General features: G+C 43.0%; 1 protein-coding gene across 1 annotated transcript in view; it reads right to left on the bottom strand.

The window, feature by feature from the left end:
* Positions 1 to 21,476, bottom strand: part of LOC144499643 (myosin-IIIb) — a 154,835-nt gene extending 133,359 nt beyond the window's left edge. The window contains exons 1-5 of the mRNA XM_078221848.1: positions 21,330 to 21,476; positions 20,820 to 20,969; positions 9,059 to 9,124; positions 6,757 to 6,887; positions 4,391 to 4,493 (exon numbers count right to left, since the gene is read on the bottom strand). Of these exons, the coding sequence (XP_078077974.1) occupies positions 4,391 to 4,493; positions 6,757 to 6,887; positions 9,059 to 9,124; positions 20,820 to 20,924 (405 nt within the window). The 5' untranslated portion in view covers positions 20,925 to 20,969; positions 21,330 to 21,476. The remainder of the gene's footprint in view (positions 1 to 4,390; positions 4,494 to 6,756; positions 6,888 to 9,058; positions 9,125 to 20,819; positions 20,970 to 21,329) is intronic.
* Positions 21,477 to 21,697: the final 221 nt, after the last annotated feature.

Here is a 21,697-nt window from a genome sequence, read left to right as displayed (position 1 = left end):
CCTTCCTGTAATGAGACGACCAGAACTGAGCACAGTACTCCAAGTGGGGTCTGACGAGGGTCTTATACAGCTGCATCATTATGCCCGGACTCCTAAACTCAATCCCTCGATTGATAAAGGCCAGCACACCATACGCCTTCTTAACCACCTCCTCCACCTGCGGGGCCGATTTTAGAGGCCTATGGACCCGGACCCCAAGGTCCTTCTGATCCTCTACCGTACTAAGAGTCTTTCCCTTTATATTGTACTCCTTCATCCCATTTGACCTGCCAAAATGGACCACTATGCATTTATCTGGGTTGAAGTCCATCTGCCACTTCTCCGCCCAGTCTTACATCCTATCAATGCCCCTCTGTAACTTCTGACATCCCTCCAGACTATCTACAACCCCACCAACCTTTGGGCCGTCGCCAAACTTACCAACCCATCCCTCCACTTCCTCATCCAGGTCATTTATGAAAATGACAAACAGCAAGGGTCCCAGAACAGATCCCTGGGGCACACACATTAGACCATTCGTTTGTATCCTTCCATTCCCAGACTGCTCATGTGACTATCCAGGTAAGTCTTAAACGATGCCAGCGTGTCTGCCTCGTTTGGCAGCTCATTCCAGGCCCCCACCATCCTGTGTAAAAAAACGTCCCTCTGATATCGGAGTTATACCTCGCCCCTCTCACCTTGAGCCCGTGACCCCTCGCGATCGTCACCTCCGACTTGGGAAAAAGCTTCACACTGTTCACCCTATCTATACCCTTCATAATTTTGTACACCTCTATTAGGTCTCCCCTCATTCTCCGTCTTTCCAGGGAGAACAAGCCCAGTTTACCCAATCTCTCCTCATAGCTAAGACCCTCCATACCAGGCAACATCCTGGTAAACCTTCTCTGCACTCTCTCTAACGCCTCCACATCCTTCTGGTAGTGCGGCGACCAGAACTGGACGCAGTACTCCAAATGTGGCCTAACCAGCGTTCTATACAGCTGCAACATCAGACTCCAGCTTTTATTCTCTATACCCCGTCCTATAAAGGCAAGCATACCGTATGCCTTCTTCACCACCTTCTCCAGCTGTGCTGCCACCTTCAAGGATTTGTGGACTTGCACACCTAGGTCCCTCTGTGTTTCTATACTCTTGATGGCTCTGCCATTTATTGTATAGCTCCCCCCTACATTAGTTCTTCCAAAATGCATCACTTCGCATTTATCTGGATTAGATTCCATCTGCCATTTCTCCGCCCAATTTTCCAGCCTATCTATATCCTGCTGTATTGTCCGACAATGTTCATCGCTATCCGCAAGTCCAGCCATCTTCGTGTCATCCGCAAACTTGCCCTCTTTTTAGGTCAAACCAAATAAACAAACTCAGATTAAGTCAGGACAAAGTAAAAAGGGCAGCTCCCCAAAAAGGAGGGTGAACAGCCCGAACAGAAATCAAAGTACAAAGGAAACTTAAAAACATCAAATTAAAATGTGATTATTAGGGTCGATAACGCACCCCAACCCCAGCGGGCGCGGAGATAACACCAGTTACACCTTCTTCCAAATCATTTATATATATCACAAATAGCAGAGGTCCCAGTACAGAGCCCTGCAGCACACCACTGGTCACAGACCTCCAGCCAGAAAAAGACCCTTCGACTGCTACCCTTTGTCTCCTGTGGCCAAGCCAGTTTTCTACCCATCTAGCCACCTCTCCTTGTATCCCATGAGCCTTAACCTTCTTAACCAACCTGCTATGAGGGACTTTGTCAAATGCCTTACTGAAATCCATATAGACGACATCCATGGCCCTTCCTTAGTCAACCGTTTTTGTCACTTCCTCAAAAAACTCCACCAAATTTGTAAGGCACAACCTCCCTCTTACAAAACCATGCTGTCTGTCACTAATGAGATTGTTCCGTTCCAAATGCGCATACACCCGGTCTCTAAGAATCCTCTCCAACAACTTCCCTACCACGGACATCAAGCTCACTGGCCTATAATTTCCCGGGTTATCCCTGCTACCCTTCTTAAATAACAGTACCACATTCGCTATCCTCCAATCCTCAGGGACCTCACCCGTGTCCAATGAAGAGACAAAGATTTCCGTCAGAGGCCCTGCAATTACATCTCTCGTCTCCCTGAGCAGTCTAGGGTAGATGCCATCAGGCCCTGGGGATTTGTCAGTTTTAATGTTACCTAAAAAACCTAACACTTCCTCCCTTGTAATGGAGATTCTCTCTAAAGGGTCAACACCTCCCTCTGAGACACTCCCAGTCAACAAGTCCCTCTCCTTACCGATGAAAAGCATTCATTTAGGATCTCCCCTATTCCCTTGGGTTCTAAGCATAATTCCCCTCCATTGTCCCTGAGAGAACACTGACTGATGGTGATTTAACCTGAGGAAGACGACACCTCAAGCAAGGGGCAAGGTTGAGAAGGTGGGGCTTTCACGAATAACCTCAGCCGGTACAGGAATTGAACCCGTGCTGTCGATCTGCATCATGAATCAGCTGCCCAGCCAACTGAGCTAAACCAACCGCTCCACCCTATTTATATTAAAGACACAATGATGTGCTATTTTAACATAGTTGTTTTCCCATTTATATTAAACACAAGTTTGGAAGGACAAAATCGAAGTTGACAGTATGGTTTGATGTTGTTCCACTGTTTAAGTAAACAGTGTACAAAAACTTAGTACTGTAATTCTAGAGACAGCACTTAGTGTTTTTTTCAACAACTGTTTTTAATGTAACCAATGTAAAATAAAAATTGTTTTGGTCCAACTGTCTTTTTCCTTTATATTCACTGTAACGTGCCCAGTACATCGCTCAGCTTGTGTGGACTACATCTAACTGAACCAATGCTTGGAAATACACAACAGATCACTCAACATCTGCAACTTTATTCGCCCCATTCATGGTTAGAGGTTTTGAGTGCGAGTCACAATCGAGTTACAGTTTGCTTCTGTGGGGACACTGAAAATCCTCCCTTTGTTTGCTCTTCTGCTGTAGCAGAGTCTGGAGAAACCAGAATTTGGCTCAGCTGTGATGACACCCACATTCAAACAGCCTCTCAACATTCTCTACCTGAACTCACTCATTGTGATCGCCTACTAAAGACACGGCAGCTAATGACTGCAATTGCATTGCAGTAAGTGTTAGCACCTTCAGAATTGGAGTGGGGGAAGTTGTAAAGAAACTGTAAACCATTATTTACTGCTCTGAAAAAAGTGCATTCATTTGGTATTGACATTTATCTCCTCGTGTTTGTATATAATCACTCTCTCTTCTCTTTTCTAAATTCCCTCAAATCAGCACATGTGCAGCCAAAAGAGTCCGACTCACCTTGGCACAAGTGGCAACTCTCCCTCCATTTCTGAGATGTTGACAGAGACCAGTTTCTTGGGATGACAAAAGAGATAACTGAAGCTAAAATAGTCAACGCTTTGGTGCGAAATGCGAGGGTTTCAACATGTCGCACTAAGTCAAGCCACACAATCAGATAAGTGATTATGAAGGAAGATAATCAAGATCAACACAATTAGTCAGTGGAACATGCTTTAACTGCATACCAATTCCAGTTAGCTTTTATCAACATCTCATTCAATGAAGATTAGTTTGAACCATCACAGGAGAGCAGATTGTTGCATGTGGCTTCCAATCCGTAACCAACAGATACTTATTTTTTCTACAAGTTGAGTGGGGACAGAAGAACTGTTGCCTGCTTTTAGCCGCAACAAATGTTTCACAGCATTTTCTTGTTCCTGAGGTCACAGTGCCTGTTCCACTTACCTAGACCAAAAAAACCAATTGCTTCATTCTGTGTTTAAGACCAAGGTAAATGGTGTCTCTACAAACTCCCTACCCACATGAAGAACACGGAGTGACATATTGGTACATATTGCAATTCACAACCACAATTTGACAGCAGGCAAGCCTCCCTACATGTTTATACATGAACCTGCATCAACATTATTTCTAGTTCGCCACTTCTCACGGAAAAGCAATCATACGCAAGTGAAAAGTTGACAGTGTTCTTGACCCAACAGGTCTTTGCTGCATGCTCACTTTCTCCTAAAATACAAGGGGAATTTCAATTGGTCAACAATGTCCTCCATGTGGGTTAACCACATGAAACTAATAACAAAGCAAAATCATAGGAATTACATGTAAATATATACATATATTAGTGATGCATTTAAAATCCATTTATATGAAACACATAAGAATGCGCTATTTTAACAATTGTTCCATTCTCATTATACACAATGATGTACTATTTTAACACAGTTGTTCCATTTAGATAAAACTAAATGTTGCCACAGTCCCAGATGACCTTCGACTGCTCTCCGCTTTGAGAGGGAGGGACAGAAATCTGTAAACAATTGTGCTTTTTTTTTACTTTCTTACCTGAAGAACCTGTCTTTCCAATTGAGAATTCCCTTTGCAGAGCTCCATGATCTGTCGCAGCAGCAGCTTGGTGCTTTCCGTTTTCCCCGCGCCACTTTCCCCACTGTTAGTTCAAATGAAAAAATAAAATGCATGTATAATCTCCAACTACCATTTTCCTAGTCAACATTAAGATTCCAGAGAAGAGTACAAAGTATTAATAATCAATATTTACAGAAATATATGAAAGTTCAGTGTGTAACGGGCCAGGTGAATTCATGACAATTATAAAATCAGGGAGAACAAGAAATTCCCTTTGTAGTAGCACAGACAACTGAAAATCATAAAAATGGTTTCACTGTTCCCATGCTCAAGGGTGGCACGGTGGTTAGTGCTGCTGCTTCACGGCGCCAGGGACCCTGGTTCGATTGCAGCCTTGAGTGACTACCTATGTGGAACTTGCACGTTCTTCCCGTGTCTGCGTGAGTTTCCTCCGGGTGCTCCGGTTTCCTCCCACAATCCAAAGATGTGCGTATTAGGTGGATTGGGCATGGTAAATTGTCCCTTAGTGTCCCAAGATGTGTAGGTTAGGGGGATTAGCGGATTAAACACGTGGGGTTTCAGGGATAGGGCCTGGTGAGATGTTCTGTCAGAGAGGCATTGCAGACTCGATGGGCCGAATGGCCTCCTTCTGCACTGATAAACTGTCATTCTAACGTACAAACCCTAAACGATTTATACAAAAGTAGAAGCTGAACATCAACAAAATTATCTGATTACTTAAGTTTTTAAAAGGCTAATTTTGAACGAGGCGGTGAGGGGAAATGGGCAGCATGTTATCACAGTGGTTAGCACTGCTGCTTCTCAGCGCCAGGGACCCAGGTTAGATTCCCGGCTTAGGTCACTGTCTGTGTGGAGTTTCCACATTCTCCCCGTGACTACGTGGGTTTCCTCCGGGTGCTCCCGTTTCCTCCCACATTCTGAAAGATGTGCTGGTTAGGTGCATTGACCTGAACAGACACCAGACTGTGGCGCCTCAGGGAATTTCACAGTAACTCCATTGCAGTGTTAATGTAAGCCTTACTTGTGACACTAATAAATAAACTTTAACGTTGTTATTAACGTTTTCTCAAAGTCAAATATATAATTTTGACAATAATCCTATTGATGCTGTCCACCCGAGTTTCCATGCTTGGAAAGGCTTATGTCTCACCCAGATGTTAGAGTTAAAGCCACAAACTCACACAAGGCACAATACTACAAAATGTCATCTACAAAAGGATAATTAGCATCATTGGTTGTGCTATAACATTTACACATTCAATACTGGTATAAACTAGCCATTCACACCAACAATGAAAAGTTCCATTTTTTCTGCCCTAACCAAGGCCAAACTAATACTTTAATGTTATGCTATCCCAAAAACTCCAAACTCAAATCATGACCTGTACCTTCCTGGACCCCAACACTAGATTTAGGGGTACCCCAAAGAGGCGCTGGGGAATCAGAGGTTTCCAGGTAAAAGTTTACGTGGCAATCATCCAGAAGTGCCAACTTCTCTAAACAATTACACTGCACTGAGAACCATCCAACAAAGCAACTTAAAATTGCCAACTTTGGCTGGTTCTGCCAGTGTTACTGTAATAGTTCCTCAGACAGTTAGAAAAAAATAAAACCACTTCTAACTTCAGTAATATCTTAAAGACCTGGTCCAAGCCCCACATGGGACACTCTCCCACACACTGTATTCCACCCAAACCCCCTAAGTAATCAACCTCCCCTCCCCCTCGAATTCCTAACACCAAACCCCAGGGATTCCCCAGAGCCCCAGTTGCACAGGACTCCACCCTCCTCAATCCATCAGCCCACGGGCACCAACTCTAATGCCCCCCCCCATCCTTTCCCAGCACAACCCTCCTGATTAGCCAAATCCCATCCACTTACCTAGTCCCTGGTCTGTCAATTTCACTGGGCCCTCCTTGCTTTATGGCAACTAGTACAGCATAAGAGGGCATGGCCTCCTTGAGCTTGGTGATACTGACTGCCTGTGGCCCACAGGGACTCTTTCACTGCAAGCTCAAAGCGGCTGCGGCCTTCGGAGGTATCCCCAAAGTTTTTCAGAGCAAGTAGGTATGCTTTAAATTGTAATTCCCGCGGGCCATCACTTTCTAATACCGGATGGAAGTCATGGCCCCACATGAAGGAAATGTTGAAAAATAGCCTTTTTAAACCAGAAATTTGTAAACTTTAAATTCCAAGTAACTGGCTTTCTTCCCCTTAAAGAAAGATTTAAAATATGTAACAACATCTGCTGTAGGACATATGGACACGGCCAAATGCACTTAAGCACATGATTTTATTATATAATTTCATTAATATATTCTTACCTGATGACTATACATTGGTTCTTGGGGCCAGTGGCTAAGCGTCCCAACATTGATCGATATGCACGATCGGCCACTGCAAAAATATGAGGTGGGAGGCTGTTCTTCAAACAACTTCTATACTTTTCGGCTTCCTGACAAAATGAAAACACAAAGCAGTTAAAACAGTATACTATTGTTGGGTTTCATACACACTACAACATTATTGGTTGCCATTTATGTGATTAGGTTTTAGCTTGATCAGGTCCAATCACCTAGCACAGAAAATAAATCACATGACAAAGTAAAAAGGAGTTCTTCAGATAAAACATGGAAAGAATGCCTGAAATGTCACCATCACTGCTGTGACATAACATAGAAGGAGGAAGCACACAGTTTATTTCGCTGGTCAGTGAGATTCTCGTTGAAGCTTGCTATGGCATTATTCAAATTGCTTTCGAAACCGCCATCACCGACTGTACTATTTCCAGCTTCTCAAAGCTCAACATATTCATTCAGCCAAATATGCGCTTACCTCTCTCAAAACAACCCTGCTCCAGTTTCTGACCCATTCACAGCATCAACATCCTGCTTAACTGTGACCATACTTGCTGGTGTAACTTCTCAACACCGTCTACAAATACCGAATAAACAGCTTTTTTGCATCGCCTCTCCCAGTCTATTTTCACAGCATTATCTTTGCTGGTTCCATTTACCTTTCTCCTTTGCTATAAATCACACTTTGGATTGGCTGTGCTAACAAATTGTCCCTTAGTGTCAGGGGGGTCCAGCTAGGGTAAACGCATGGTGGTCTGAGGATCGGGCCTTGGTGGGATTGTGCTCAGTGCAGACTCAATGGAGCGAATGGCCTCCTTCTGCACTGGGATTCTATGATTTTATGATTCCAATTTACATGCCACCCCTCAGCAATATCATTCACACAGGATCACTGACAATATACAATTCTATCACTCTACAAGGGACTGCAATGCTGTTGGCACCTTTCTGGCATCAAGTACTGGATGAATCAAAATTCACAGCAGCAAAAGTGAAACCTTTTCTGGACCAACACAAAAATGTCTTCAACAGCAAGGTTACATTTATCCAATCCCTTCATTGTGGGCTCCCTGACTTTATCCTGTGCAAGCTTCAACTCATACAGTAATCAGCAGCTCAATTTCTCTCATCAAAATCTTGCATATCAAGTTTCTGTGCCAAAAAAAAACAAAAACCCGAATACAGGGATTACAATCTTCATTTTAAAATTCCTTAAAAGCCTCAGTCCACCCGTAGGCCTACTCAAGGCAAGGACTCCTTGCCTGCATACTCTTCATTTGCTAGACTTTGGATCACTCCTTGTTCCCTTTTCCTGTGTTCCAGCAATCACTACCTGCAATGTGCAATTCTCTCTTTGTCTTTTCACCTGGCTACCTTCTACCTCTACCTTGGAGACATGCTTCAAATCCAGACTCTTTATCATGCCAATACAAATCACAATGAATTCACCTTTTCAAGAATCACAGCCTGTCTATCATAATTTCAATCATATGGCACAGTTCAGACAATCGTGTAGCATTAAATGGTTAATCAACTCAGTCATTATTTTAAACCTCTTAAATTTTCACATGATCAAGTTTGATGCTGGGAATATCTTATAGGTTATAGAAACCCTACAGGATGCCATTTGGCCCATCGAGTCTGCACCGACCACAATCCCACCCAGTCCCAATATCTTGATGCAGTTTTCTCTCTCTCTTACACAAACTCCATTGGAATTCAAGAGTTAACTTTTGGGATGTGTCCAACAGTTTGAAAGGATTCAATTTTTTTTTCCTATTTAAAGATTATTTGTTTATTAGTCACAAGCAAGGTTTATATTAACACTGCAATGAAGTTACTGTGAAATTCCCCTAGTTGCCACACTCTGGTGCCTGCACAGGTCAATGCACCTAACCAGAATGTCTTTTAGGCTGTGGGAGGAAACTGGAGCATCCGGAGGAAACCCACGCAGACACGGGGAGAATGTGCAAATTCCACACAGACAGTGACCCAAGCTGGGAATCAAACCCAAGCCCCCGGCACTGTGAGGCAGCAGTGCTAACCCACTGTGCTACTCTATCATGAACTAAAGTATTACTTTGTAAATAAAACATAAAAGATTAGCAATAGCACGATGTAAAAGCTTTGATAATTACACACTGATTTTTCCACATAAAATGAGATAATGACTTACACATTAATATTAATGAGTTTAAAAGCATCAGCATTGTACAACTGGAGGTCATTAAAATTTCAGTTACACACTATATGTAAAATTAATACCTACCGACTTTTCATACAATGGTAAGTACTTGAAAGGATTGATGGCTACGAGAATATCGCCAATATAAGTCTGTAAGAAAAAAAAGGAAGGATTATAACCAATTACAGCACACACTTTTCTACAGATACTTCAGAATTTTCTCCACCATTATTGAGGGGAGACAAGGGGCAGAGTTAAATAAGATCCCTACCCATCTCCGGTGAGGGAAAGGGGGAAGAGACAAAAAAAAAAACAAGAGTTCAATATAAAAGCAAAATATTGCGGATGCTGGAATCTGAAACAATAGAAAATGCTGGAAAATCTCAGCAGGTCTGACAGCATTTGTGGAGAGAGAATAGAGCCAACATTTCGAGTCTAGATGACCCTTCACCAGAGCTCTAACGAAGGGTAGGCTTTGTAATTCCAGAAAATCTAAAATTAAGGTATTAAATTGCAAACAAGAAATTCTAACACAGGCTATGCCATTGCAGTACTTTTATCACTAAACCAGCAATACAGAATAGTCCTGTAATGAACAATTAAATACAGCAGATCAATTCTTGAAGCTTTGTTCAAGTCACACATTTGCGTAGAACAAGGTAGGCTTCACTGTACTTTAATCTCCCTTTTCTGAAGAGGTTACATTGCCACCAATTAATTACTTTGTGACTCACGTTTCAAACTCTGGTGTATCCACACCTATTTTTAGAATATGTTAATATCCTGTTTGGATTTGATTGAGTGTACACTTTGCTTAGCTCTGAAATTTGAAGTGAGGCTGGCATTACATTACATTCAGTGAACTCTGAAGGACTTTTTCCTCTACATGAAATACCATTCATAATCTGGCAAAAATTGATAAACTGTAACAAATATAACAACTCCATCTTTGAGGTGGTTAGATCAGTCGTGTTTGAAACCTAAATTGCACATAATGCAATAGTAATCATTTACCAATTTATACTAACACAGCACACCATAATCAAAACCTCAAATTATCCACTACGCAAAATGCAAATACAGTAATGGAGTACAAAACTTAAGAATTCAAACATGATCTTGGGCAAAATATACACTAAACAGGTGTAAAGTACAAGACTGTCTCCAAATTCTACACTAGTAAATTAGGCTTTTGTTGTAACATTACCACAACAGATTAAAGAACAAAATAGTAATGGGTGGGGGGTTTTGGAATCACAGAATCCCCACAGTGCAGAAGGAGGCCATTTGGCCCATCAAGCTTGCACTGAAAACAATCCCACCCATGCCCTATCTCCCTAGCCCCACATATTTACCCTGCTAATCAACATGACACCAATGGTCAATTTAGCATGACCAATCAACCCAAAACACAGACCTTTGGAATGTAGGTGGAAGTCAGAGCACCCGGAGGAAACCCACGCAGACACGGAGAACGGAAGGAATGAAATGTTCTAGCCTTACAGCTGATCCAAATCACGTACATCTTCAAAGACAATTTGTCTCCCATCACCACAACAACAGCTTAATTTTTTTAATTCTCTCAGGGGATGCGAGCGCTATTGTCAAAGCCAGCATTTTGTTGCCCATGCCTAGCTGCCCTTAAGGTCTTTCTCTTTCCCCCTTTCACATAATAAAACATCCTAAGGCTGTTCACTGGAGTTCAGAAGGCAAAATTTGATAACAAACTAAAGAGGAAAATGAAAGAGGGGCATCTCAAAGGCAGAGAGGATTAGGAAGGGAATTCCAGATCTTAGGGGAAGACAATGATGGAGTGATTTAGAAATGGGTGGAGGCTAAGGATATATCACCATTAAACATGCTTTACTAAATTCAATGCAGTGAGATAATTGTTGAGTTTGTCCCCTTTATGGGGCACTCTGCCGAGAGTGCTACGTACAACAAGTGGTGGAAGAATCCATCCAAACTGGTTTTTTAGGTTCAAGCCAGTTTATCACCAGACACTAAGTGATGATTCGCAATTGGATTCTGATTGGTCGAGGCATTGCTATGGAGACTGCTCCATGCGATGGTGACCAACAATTAACTTGTTGTTCGCCCCTTATACTGTATTCTTGAAGTGTCCTGATGAGTGCAAGACAACAAAACTTCAACATGCCTCTTTTTTCAGCAGTACTCAATTTCTGTATTGCCAAACGACTATTTATTTTCATTCTATTACTCTGTTTGTTTGTAAACAATACACTTCAAATGGATGGATATCAACAAAACTCAGTACTCAGATAGGACGTGGCCCAAGAATACTGTGGGTTGTTTGAGAAAGTTGTGGATTGTCTTGGCTGCTGTGGTGCAATTTGTTACAGTTGTCTAAACGTGAGCAGAGTTTTCAGGGCAGGTTGCTGAATGTGGATTGGCTTGAAGCCTTGCTCATGAGGTGAAAGCTCTTAATAAAAGTACTTTTTTAGTTACAGAGTAATCATCAGAGAAGGAAAAGCCTTAAAGAGCTGCATTATGGCAATAATGCTCAATTAACACAGCGTAGCTAAGGTATGCACTTCAAGTGGCCTCTTTACGTGTTCGTTATGTGAATCTTAGGAGATCAATTTTATTGTCGAATCTGAATAGGTACAAAGCAGTTTTCACAGGATTTACTTGCCCCTTCAAAACAGTCGTCATTTCTCAATTTTCGAAAGGCTCACCCACGACCGCCTCAGTGTTCACAAAATAATCCCTATATCTGACCTTCCATTTCTCTACAGAACTTGAATTTGCTCAATGGCTTGTTCAAACCACTTCAACCAGACCTTGACCTGTGGTCAAAATCACCAACATCCGTTGTGACTGTGACTGTGGTACATTGTTCCTCCTCCACCACATCCCCTTCATGAGACTATCCCAACAAAGTTGTTCTTGTTTGTTTCCAACTTTGCACATTGCCATGTAATCAGATCAGTAATGGCTGAAATAAAAACAGAAAATGCTGGAAAAACTCAGCAGATATGGCAGTATCTGTGGAGAGAGAAACAGAGTTAACATTTTGAGGCCAGTGTGATTCTTCTTCAGACCACAGTATTGGCTTTTCCTGCTGCCCCCACAGTTACCTCCAGAATACCAAGTTTCCATCCTCAACACCCTCTTCATTCGTACATTCTCCTCAGTGAGGTTATACTGAAGCATGGGTTGGTTTCACAACAATGCTGATCATAGAATCATTGAATCTATGGCACAGAGACAGGTCTTTCAGCCAAATTGGTCCATGCTGACCAAAAATCCCATTTAAGCTAACCACATTTGCCTGCATTTGGCCCTTATCCCTCTAAACCTTTTCTATCCATGTATCTGTCCAAATGCTGTGTACGTTCCTGCCTCAACCACTCCCCCGGCAGCTCATTCTACAAGAGTACCCCCTCTGTGTAAAAACCTTACTCCTCGGGTACGCATTAGTTCTTTCCCCGCTTAACTTAAACCTATGCCCTCTAGTTCTTGATTCCCCAACCCTGGGAAAAAGACTGATGACATTCAATTCTCCACCATTCCCCATTCCATCACAACCTGTCAACACTGTTTGGCTCAAGTTGCAGACGGGCAAAAATGGTTTCTGACGACAACGGATGTAATTTTCTTCAGCCAAAAGCTTTGCATTTTTGCCTCCAACTCACCCACCACTTCCCCCACTTTCACATCTGCTTTCTTTGGTAAAGTCTTTGACAGCTTTATTCTTTGGAACTCTGCTTCACACTAAGCTCCAGTTACAATGCCACCAAAGTTAAAGTTTATTTGTTAGTGTCACAAGTACACTTACATTAACACTGCAATGAAGTTACTGTGAAAATCCCCTAGTCGTCACACATCGGTACCTGCTCGGAGGGAGAATTTAGCATGGCCAGTGCACCTAACCAGCACATCCTTCAGAATGTGGGAGAAAACCCACACAGACACGGGGAGAACGCGCAGACTCCAGAAAGACAGTGACCTAAGCCAGAAATTGAACCCAGGTCCCTGTGAGGCAGCAGTGCTAATGACTGTGCCACTGCACAGGCCAACTTTTCAGAGCTTCTGTTGGCTTTCTCCCAACATTAAAAAGTAGCCAATATTTAGATGCCAGCAGGCAAGCCTCTACATCTGTTCTGGAGACTGATGTCCTTTTTCCCACTGCACCTGGCAACAGGTTCAAAACTCTTGAATTCCAAGCTTCAAAATTCAAAGTTTTAATGGTAAACACTACCTCTGTACGACTTTTGTCTTTTACCTTGGGAACTTGTTTACTCAAGTTACCTCTAATGGTGCTGTTAGAGAACGGCTGCTCTAACTTGAAACAAAAACAAGTGAATGCTTCCCTGCCATCTTTAAAAAAAAGGAACAGGAAGGTTCCAATGACATCCATCAACTCTGCAACCAAAATCAACCGCACTCGCTTACTATCACTTGGCAAGTTTCCAAATTAACCCCAAACAGCACAAATCTGAATATACTGCTGATAATACACAAATCAACCGATAACAACTCTTTAAACATATTCATAGAAGGACTAAATTTGTGTAGGACACTGAAATACAACTCAAAGTTGGTGACATGTCATCTCATTTTTATAATTCATTTAAATCAAGATTAACATGGACGCAGCTAATCAAAATAAATGAACGATATTAATTCAAAAACACTGGAATGGACACGTGCTAAATAAAGCTCTTTATAAAGAAGCAGGCCCTTTGGTCCAACCAGTGTTTACACTCCAAGTATGTTTCTTCCCATTCTGTCCACCTCATATATCAGCCTCTCGGCTTATTTTCTGTTCCTTTTCCTCCCACATACATCTTTTGAAAATACCATGCCATTCACCTCAACCAAGTTTCATATGCTAACTGCCGCGAGTAAAGAAATGTCGCTATTTCTTTATTGGATTAACTAGTAACTATCTTGTATCCATGGCTCTTAATTTTGGATTCTTGCACAAGAAAAAACATCCCACATCTACCCTGTTCAATTCATTCTGAGTCTTCTCTTTTACCAAGAGAAAAAAATGCCACAACCTGTTCCATCTTCCCCGACAGCTGTAATCTTTTCGTTCTCGTCCCTTGACTCATTTCAATGCTTCTTTTTATGATATGGCGACCAGCGCTGTGCACAGTACTGAGTGCAGTCTGACCAGGATCCAATTCTAATTGAACGTCACTTCACTACTTTGGAATTCTACTCCCACCAGGATCAATGCCTCGGCTTTGTTAGCATTTTTAATTGCTCTGCTGGGCTGCGATGATGCTTTTAATGATTTGTTCTCCCGTGTCCCTAGATCCCTTTGCTTTTCTGCGCCATTCGTTGTTTTAAAGTTGATGTCTCTGTTTTTTGTACCATGATCTCACATTGACCCACATTAAAGCCCACTGAACTGACCAGTCTACTAGTTTTCTAATATCTTTTCCTGCATTATGTTGCACTGCTCCTCAATGACAGCCATATTTCCAATTCAGTATCACCTCTAAATTTTGATACTGACTTATTATTAAGGTACATGATAAACAGCGGTGTCGGCATTGATAGAAACATAGAAAAACTACAGCACAAAACAGGCCCTTCGGCCCCACAAGTTGTGCCGAACATATCCCTACCTTTTAGGCCTACCTATAACCCTCCATCCTATTAAGCCCCATGTACTCATCCAGGAGTCTCTTAAAAGACCCTATTGAGTTTGCCTCCACCACCACTGACAGCAGCCGATTCCACTCGCCCACCACCCTGTGTGTGAAAAACTTCCCCCTAACATTTCCCCTGTACCTACCCACCAGCACCTTAAACCTGTGTCCTCTCATAGCAGCCATTTCCACCCTGGGAAAAAGCCTCTGAGAGTCCACCCGATCTATGCCTCTCAATATCTTATACACCTCTATTAGGTCTCCTCTCATCCTACGTCTCTCCAAGGAGAAAAGACCGAGCTCCCTCAGCCTATCCTCATAAGGCATGCCACTCAATCCAGGCAACATCCTTGTCAATCGCCTCTGCACCCTTTCAATCTTTTCCAATCCTTCCTGTAATGAGGCGACCAGAACTGAGCACAGTACTCCAAGTGGGGTCTGACGAGGGTCTTATATAGCTGCATCATTATCCCCGGACTCCTAAACTCAATCCCTCAATTGATAAAGGCCAGCACACCATAAGCCTTCTTAACCACCTCCTCCACCTGCGGGGCCGCTTTTAGAGTCCTATGGACCCGGACCCCAAGGTCCTTCTGATCCTCTACCGTACTAAGAGTCTTTCCCTTTATATTGTACTCCTTCATCCCATTTGACTTGCCAAAATGGATCACTATGCATTTATCTGGGTTGAAGTCCATCTGCCACTTCTCCACCCAGTCTTGCATCCTATCTATGTCCCTCTGTAACTTCTGACATCCCTCCAGACTATCCACAACCCCACCAACCTTCGTGTCGTCGGCAAACTTACCAACCCATCCCTCCACTTCCTCATCCAGGTCATTTATGAAAATGACAAACAGCAAGGGTCCCAGAACAGATCCCTGGGGCACACCACTGGTGACCAACCTCCATTTAGAAAAAGACCCATCTATACACACTTTCTGCCTCCTTTGGGCAAGCCAGTTCTGGATCCACAGGGCAGCAGCTCCTTGGATTCCATGCCCTCTCACTTTTTCTAGAAGCCTTGCATGGGGGACCTTATCGAACGCCTTGCTAAAATCCATATAAACCACATCTACCGCTTTCCCTTCATCAATGTGTTGAGTCACATTTTTGAAGAACTCCACCAGGCTCGTAAAGCGCGATTTGCCTTTGACAAAACCATGCTGAGTATTCTTCAGCATACTAAACCTCTCTAAATGCTCATAAATCTTGTCCCTCAGGATCTTCTCCATCAGCTTACCAACCACTGAGGTTTGACTCACCGGTCGGTAATTTCCTGGGCTATCCCTATTCCCCTTCTTGAAAATAGGAACCACATCCGCAATCCTCCAATCCTCCGGCACCTCTCCAGTCTCCATCGACAACGCAAAGATCATCGCCAGAGGCTCTGCAATCTCTTCCCTCGCCTCCCACAGTAACCTAGGGTACATCCCATCCGGACCCGGCGACTTATCTATCTTGATGCCATTCAAAGATTCCAGGACAACCTCTTTGTTAAAGTCCACTGTGCAATGTCACTTTCTACTTTCCTCTAATCTGAACTACTCTTTACCCCCAACACGCTCGTTGAAAATGGGCTAAAAAGTACAAAAACATTCAGCTATTTGAGCGGCACAGTGGTTAGCACTGCTGTCTCACAGCGCCAGGGACCCAGGTTCGATTCCCAGTTTGGGTCAGTGTGTGTGAAGTTTGCACGTTCTCCTCATGTCTGCATGGGTTTACTCCCACAGTCCAAAGATGTGCGGATTAGGTGGATTGGCCATGCTAAATTGCCCCTTAGTGTCAGGGGGACTAAGCTAGGGTAAATGCATGGGGTTATGGGGATAGGGCCTGGGTGGGATTGTGGTCGGTGAAGACTCAATGAGCCGAATGGTCTCCTTCTGCACTGTAGGATTCTATGATCTATGACTCCACATGCTCTAACTTTTGATATCAACTGACTGCGAGAGACCTTATCAAAGGCATTGCCTCCATTTTCGATGGCCAGACAGTACCATTTGATTTCATGATCTTGAATTTTAAAATTGACAAGAGAAATCTTAATCCTCTAATAATAGAATATTGATATTGCTGCTTAAAACTAATTTTTCAACTAAAGACTTGCATTTAGATCGGCCTTTTTATGATGCCTCCCTGAATTTTAGGTCTGCAGTCAGTCGGTCAGTCAGTCTTGCAAGCGGCCTTCCCACAATGCAAGCCCTTACATGGAAAGTCGACGGCAACTTGGCATAGGACTTGACATGTGGTGGGACCTGTAAGCAAACTGGGGGTGAGTGGGGTATGGGTCCCTCGTTCAGGGGTATTCAGTGCCTGATTGAGGAACCAGTTTCGGAAAGGGGGGCCCCACAGAGTCCCTCAGCCCATTCCTCCAACTTCCAAACCCCTTCCCCTCTCGCTAGTGATTGATTTATTGTCACATGTATTAGTAAACAGTGAAAACGTATTGCATCTTGCGCACTATACAGACAAAGCATATCGTTCATAGAGAAGGAAAGGAGAGAGTGCAGAACGCAATGTTAGTCATAGCTAGGGTGTAGAGAAAGATCAACTTATTGCGAGGTAGGTCCATTCAAAAATTTGATGGCAGCAGGGAAGATTTCTTGATTTCGATTTGATTTATTATTGTCACATGTATTAGCATACAGTGAAAAGTATTGTTTCTTGCACGCTATACAGACAAAGCATACCGTTCATAGAGAAGGAGAGAGTGCAGAATGTAGCGTTACAGTCATAACTAGGGTGTAGAGAAAGATCAACTTAATGCAAAGTAGGTCCATTCAAAAGTCTGGTGGCAGCAGGGAAGAAGCTGTCGTTGAGTCGGTTGGTACGTGACCTCAAACGTTTTTATCTTTTTCGCAACGGAAGGTGGTGGAAGAAAGAATGTCTGGGGCGCGTGGGGTCCTTAATTATGCTGGCTGCTTTGCTGAAGCAGCAGGAAGTGTAGACAGAGTCAATGGATGGGAGGCTGTTCTCGAGTTGGTTGGTATGTGTCCTCAGGCTTTTGTATCTTTTACCCAAGAGAAGAAGGTGGAAGAAAGTATGTCTGGGGTGTGTGGGGTCCTTAATTATGCTGGCTGCTTTTCCAAGGCAGCGGGAAGTGTAGACAGTTTCAATGGGTGGGAGGTTGGTTTGAGTGATGGACTGGACTTCATTCATGACCTCGGGTAGGTTCTTGCCATCCCCATTGACCCTCACCTGCCTTTCATCAGAGAACAGGCACAGCCTTATACTGAGAAAACATTTAATAAATATTACCATGCATCCAGTAACAAGCCTGGACTTGATTACATGGTGTTTTTAAAAATGCAGAAACAGCCAATCCCAAGTTGCTCATTTCCTTTCCCAGGAAAATTGGAAAGCCTGGAAATTTGTCTTTTCATCAAATTTAGCCTAACGTATGATAGTGCTGTAGTATTGGGAAGGATATACTGACCTTGGAACAGGGCAGTGAAAATTCACCAGAATAACACCAGGGCCTAAATGGTTTAAATTATGACCACAGTTTACATCAACTTGACTGATGTACCATTGAGATGAGAAGATTGAGGGGTGGCCTAAATTGAGGTATTTAACACGACAAAGGATTTGACAAGAAAAATACAAGAAAACTATTTTTTCCAGTAGGAAATTCAGAACAAAGGGGTACAGTTTTAAAATTAGTGTTAGACCATTCAAAAGAGAAGCCAAGGAGTATTTTTCCACGCCATGGGCAACGGAAATGTGGAACATTCGCCACTGAAAGGTGATGGATTTTAAGTGAATTTAAATTCTCAGGACAAGTATCAACAGCTAAAGGTGTCAAGTGTCATGAGGCTTGAAGTACAGATCAATCAGGATCTAATAAAATGGCAGCGCACAACTGAGCAGCCACTCCTGTTTGACTATGTTGTTGCACGTGACAATTTGTGACAATATGTCACATGTTGACATGTGGCAATAATAAATCAAATCAAAGGCCTTATGTATGCTGTTTAACATCTTGCATAGTTCTGGAAGATCTCAGTTGCCATCTTTCAAGATTGAAGAGTCCAGGTTACTTTGGTCATTGAGTCCATATGACTCAACTCAGTGTTGCAGATCAACCTGAAGGCATTTTGCTGCATTGCTGTCAGAGCCCAAATGTTTCCTGGTGACCTGGGGATCAAATGTGCATATAGAGCACTATGGGAAGCAGCATAAAATATATTTATTAGTGTCATAAGTCGGCTTACATTAACACTGCAATGAAGTTACTGTGAAAATCCCCTAGTCGCCACACTTCGGCACCTGTTCAGGTTTAGCATGGCCAATGCACCTAACCAGCATGCCTTTCAGACTCCGGAGGAAACCTACTGGATTTCCAAGAAGGTGGGGCATATGTAGTGTCCCTGTACTGGTAATCCAAATGCCCGGGGTAATACTCTGGGGGAATGGGTTCAAAGCCCACCACAGCAGCTGGTGGAATTTAATACAATTGATAAATCTTAGTAATGATGCCTGCGAAACAATTATTGTGAATGGTTCACTAATTTCGTCGTTTAGGGAAGTCAATCTGTCATTCTTATCCAGTCAGGACTACAAGTGATTCCAGACACCTGGCAATGTGGTTGACTTTTAACAGCCCTCAAATGGCCTCACTAGTTACTCAGTTGTGGCAATTAATGGTAGGAAACAAAATGGTGGCTTTGCTAGCAATGCCTACATCGCATGAAACAATAAATAAAAATCAAATAGTGCCTTGAATTCCTAGGCAGTAACATACTTTGGGACTCCCTGGAGATGTGAAACAAACCACACTAGAGCAATTCCTTTCTTAACCTTCCTGTACAATTTTAACAAGTCCACCAATTTACTATAGCAATTTTTACCCAATTGCACATGGCCCAGTGTGAAGCCTCTGTCACCAACAACAGAAGAAATTCATTCACATACCCTGTACCGTTTTGTATCCATCACTATTAATAGTGGATTGTCCTTTGTTTGACATTTTCCAGTGTAGGAAACATGGATACAAACCTGCTGCCTATCACTCAGTGACACACTGCATTAAAGCTCCAACAGGCTACTTGATCACATCAAGAAAAAGAAAGTGTGCTTTTTTGGTGATAAGTCCAAAAGGTTAACCCAACCTTCCTTCCTAAGCAGATGCGCCCTGACCCACTGCATTAAATCGGCATTTTTAAAAGTCTTTATTTTAGATTTTCAGCCTCTACAGTATTTTGTCTTTTGGCCTTCTACAGGACTTTCCAAAACATTTCAGTGGCAATAAAGCACATTATTTACTTAATACAGTATTTCATTAACCACAACTTTTCATTTACACTGAACATAAAGAGGCGGCAGGGTCCAAAAACCAAACATGAGAAAGTCAATCCTTTAAGATAAATTTTAAAACACCCAAAGAATACCATAATTACTTTTCAAGATATCTTATTTTGCAGAATATCTGTGGTCTGCAACACTGCTAAATGAAAAGTATCCACCATTGCCTGCATTAAGGTCAATACTGGTATTCAAAACTTTTAACCCTCTGCATGTAATGACTAGGCAGTATGGTCTCCCATATCCTTTTGTGTCTGAAGTCTGGTCTGGTGGGGTTCCTTCGCATCCGGGTGGAAGCGACAAGGAACCAAAAGGTTTAAATTCCCAATGGTATCCAATGATAACCTGGGGCGGGCGTGTGTTTGTCCCTTACTGCCTTCAGTACCAAATTATGTCCAACTTTCTCGAAATGTACAGAAGGCGCTACCTCCGAGTTCGCAGAACAAAAGCCAAAAAAAGAATATGTCCTGATGGTCTTACATCCCCTCTCCCTAGAGCATGGTGTGGAATCAAAGACCCTTAAAGGAAGCATTATGTAACACTGTCTCCAAAATCCAGTCAATACAATAACACACACACAGTAACATTAACTGTTTCAATGAAAACACTTGTAGCCTAGTTTGATCATTCTGTTTCTCTCTCTCTCCCAGGTTCAAGCTTGTCGAACACAAAGCTTTGCTCAGTCTGCTGTGAGAATTACTCAGGTTGGCTAAACAAAAGCTGTTCAGAGAAAGACCACTTCGGTCTGCTTGGAGGAGTGCTGAAACGAGTTATATTTAAAAACACAACCCTCCGCAGTAATCCCTTTCTGGTTTAGATCAATGAAAGGGAACTATTTGCTAAAACTGGAGCCCGGAAGCCGGCATAAATCAAGTAAACTTTCAACACCCCCCACCCCCCAAATTACTCACATAAATGTGGTCATGCCGGAATCTGGTGCCAAGCACATCCAGGAGAGCGCTCTCATTCAGCTCCGAAAGGGTGGCCAGGTCCTCCGGCAGGCTGGACACAGACATCTTCTACTGGGGACTCACTCACACACGCACTCGGGAGCCGGGCTCCTGTGTTAAAAGATGCTGCAGTGTTCAGCAAAGTTCCTCCACACAGCACATACCCCAGCCTACTCCCGAAATCAATCTTCCTTCCACCAAAGTTTGTTTGCTTGTTTCCCAAAACATTAAATTATTTGTAATTCCGAATTTTAAAAGGGATACACTATTTTCCCCATGTTCATGTTACCAACATAGCGCCGCTGCTTGTGCAGCTTCTCTTAAAAGGGAAAGCTAAGGCGCTCTTTTGCGCCCCCTAACACAGTTACACCTAAATAGGGTTCCACTAGGGCATCGCTGACTCCCCACACTGTCTGCACCCATTAATAACAACACCCCCAAACACCTAGCTCTGCCTCAATTCATCCTTACAATTCTTGTGAATGAATCGGTCATCTCAGGTGGGATTCTCAGGGTCTGACTCTCACAGGGCCGCCGTGTTTTCTTTCAGCTGCAATGTTTTTTTCCCTAGTTCTGAACAGAGAAACTCCCCAGCGGCTCAATCTCATTTCTTGCTGTAATGGGAGGAGCAAACCTAGAAACCAGGTGTTGTCCTTAAAGAAGGGAAAGTGGGAGGGGTTGGAGAAGTCAAGGCTAGTAACCTACGTTACTGGGTTCTAACCAGGGAGGTGACTAGATGGGTGGAGAACTGGCTTGGTCATAGAAGACAGAGGGTGGTAGTGGAAAGGTCTTTTTCCGGCTGGAGGCCTGTGACTAGTGGTGTACCGCAGGGCTCTGTA

This window comes from Mustelus asterias, chromosome 1 (genome assembly GCF_964213995.1).
Source record: "Mustelus asterias chromosome 1, sMusAst1.hap1.1, whole genome shotgun sequence".
In the NCBI taxonomy this organism is placed as follows: domain Eukaryota; kingdom Metazoa; phylum Chordata; class Chondrichthyes; order Carcharhiniformes; family Triakidae; genus Mustelus; species Mustelus asterias.
This window is presented reverse-complemented; position numbering and strand designations above follow the sequence as displayed.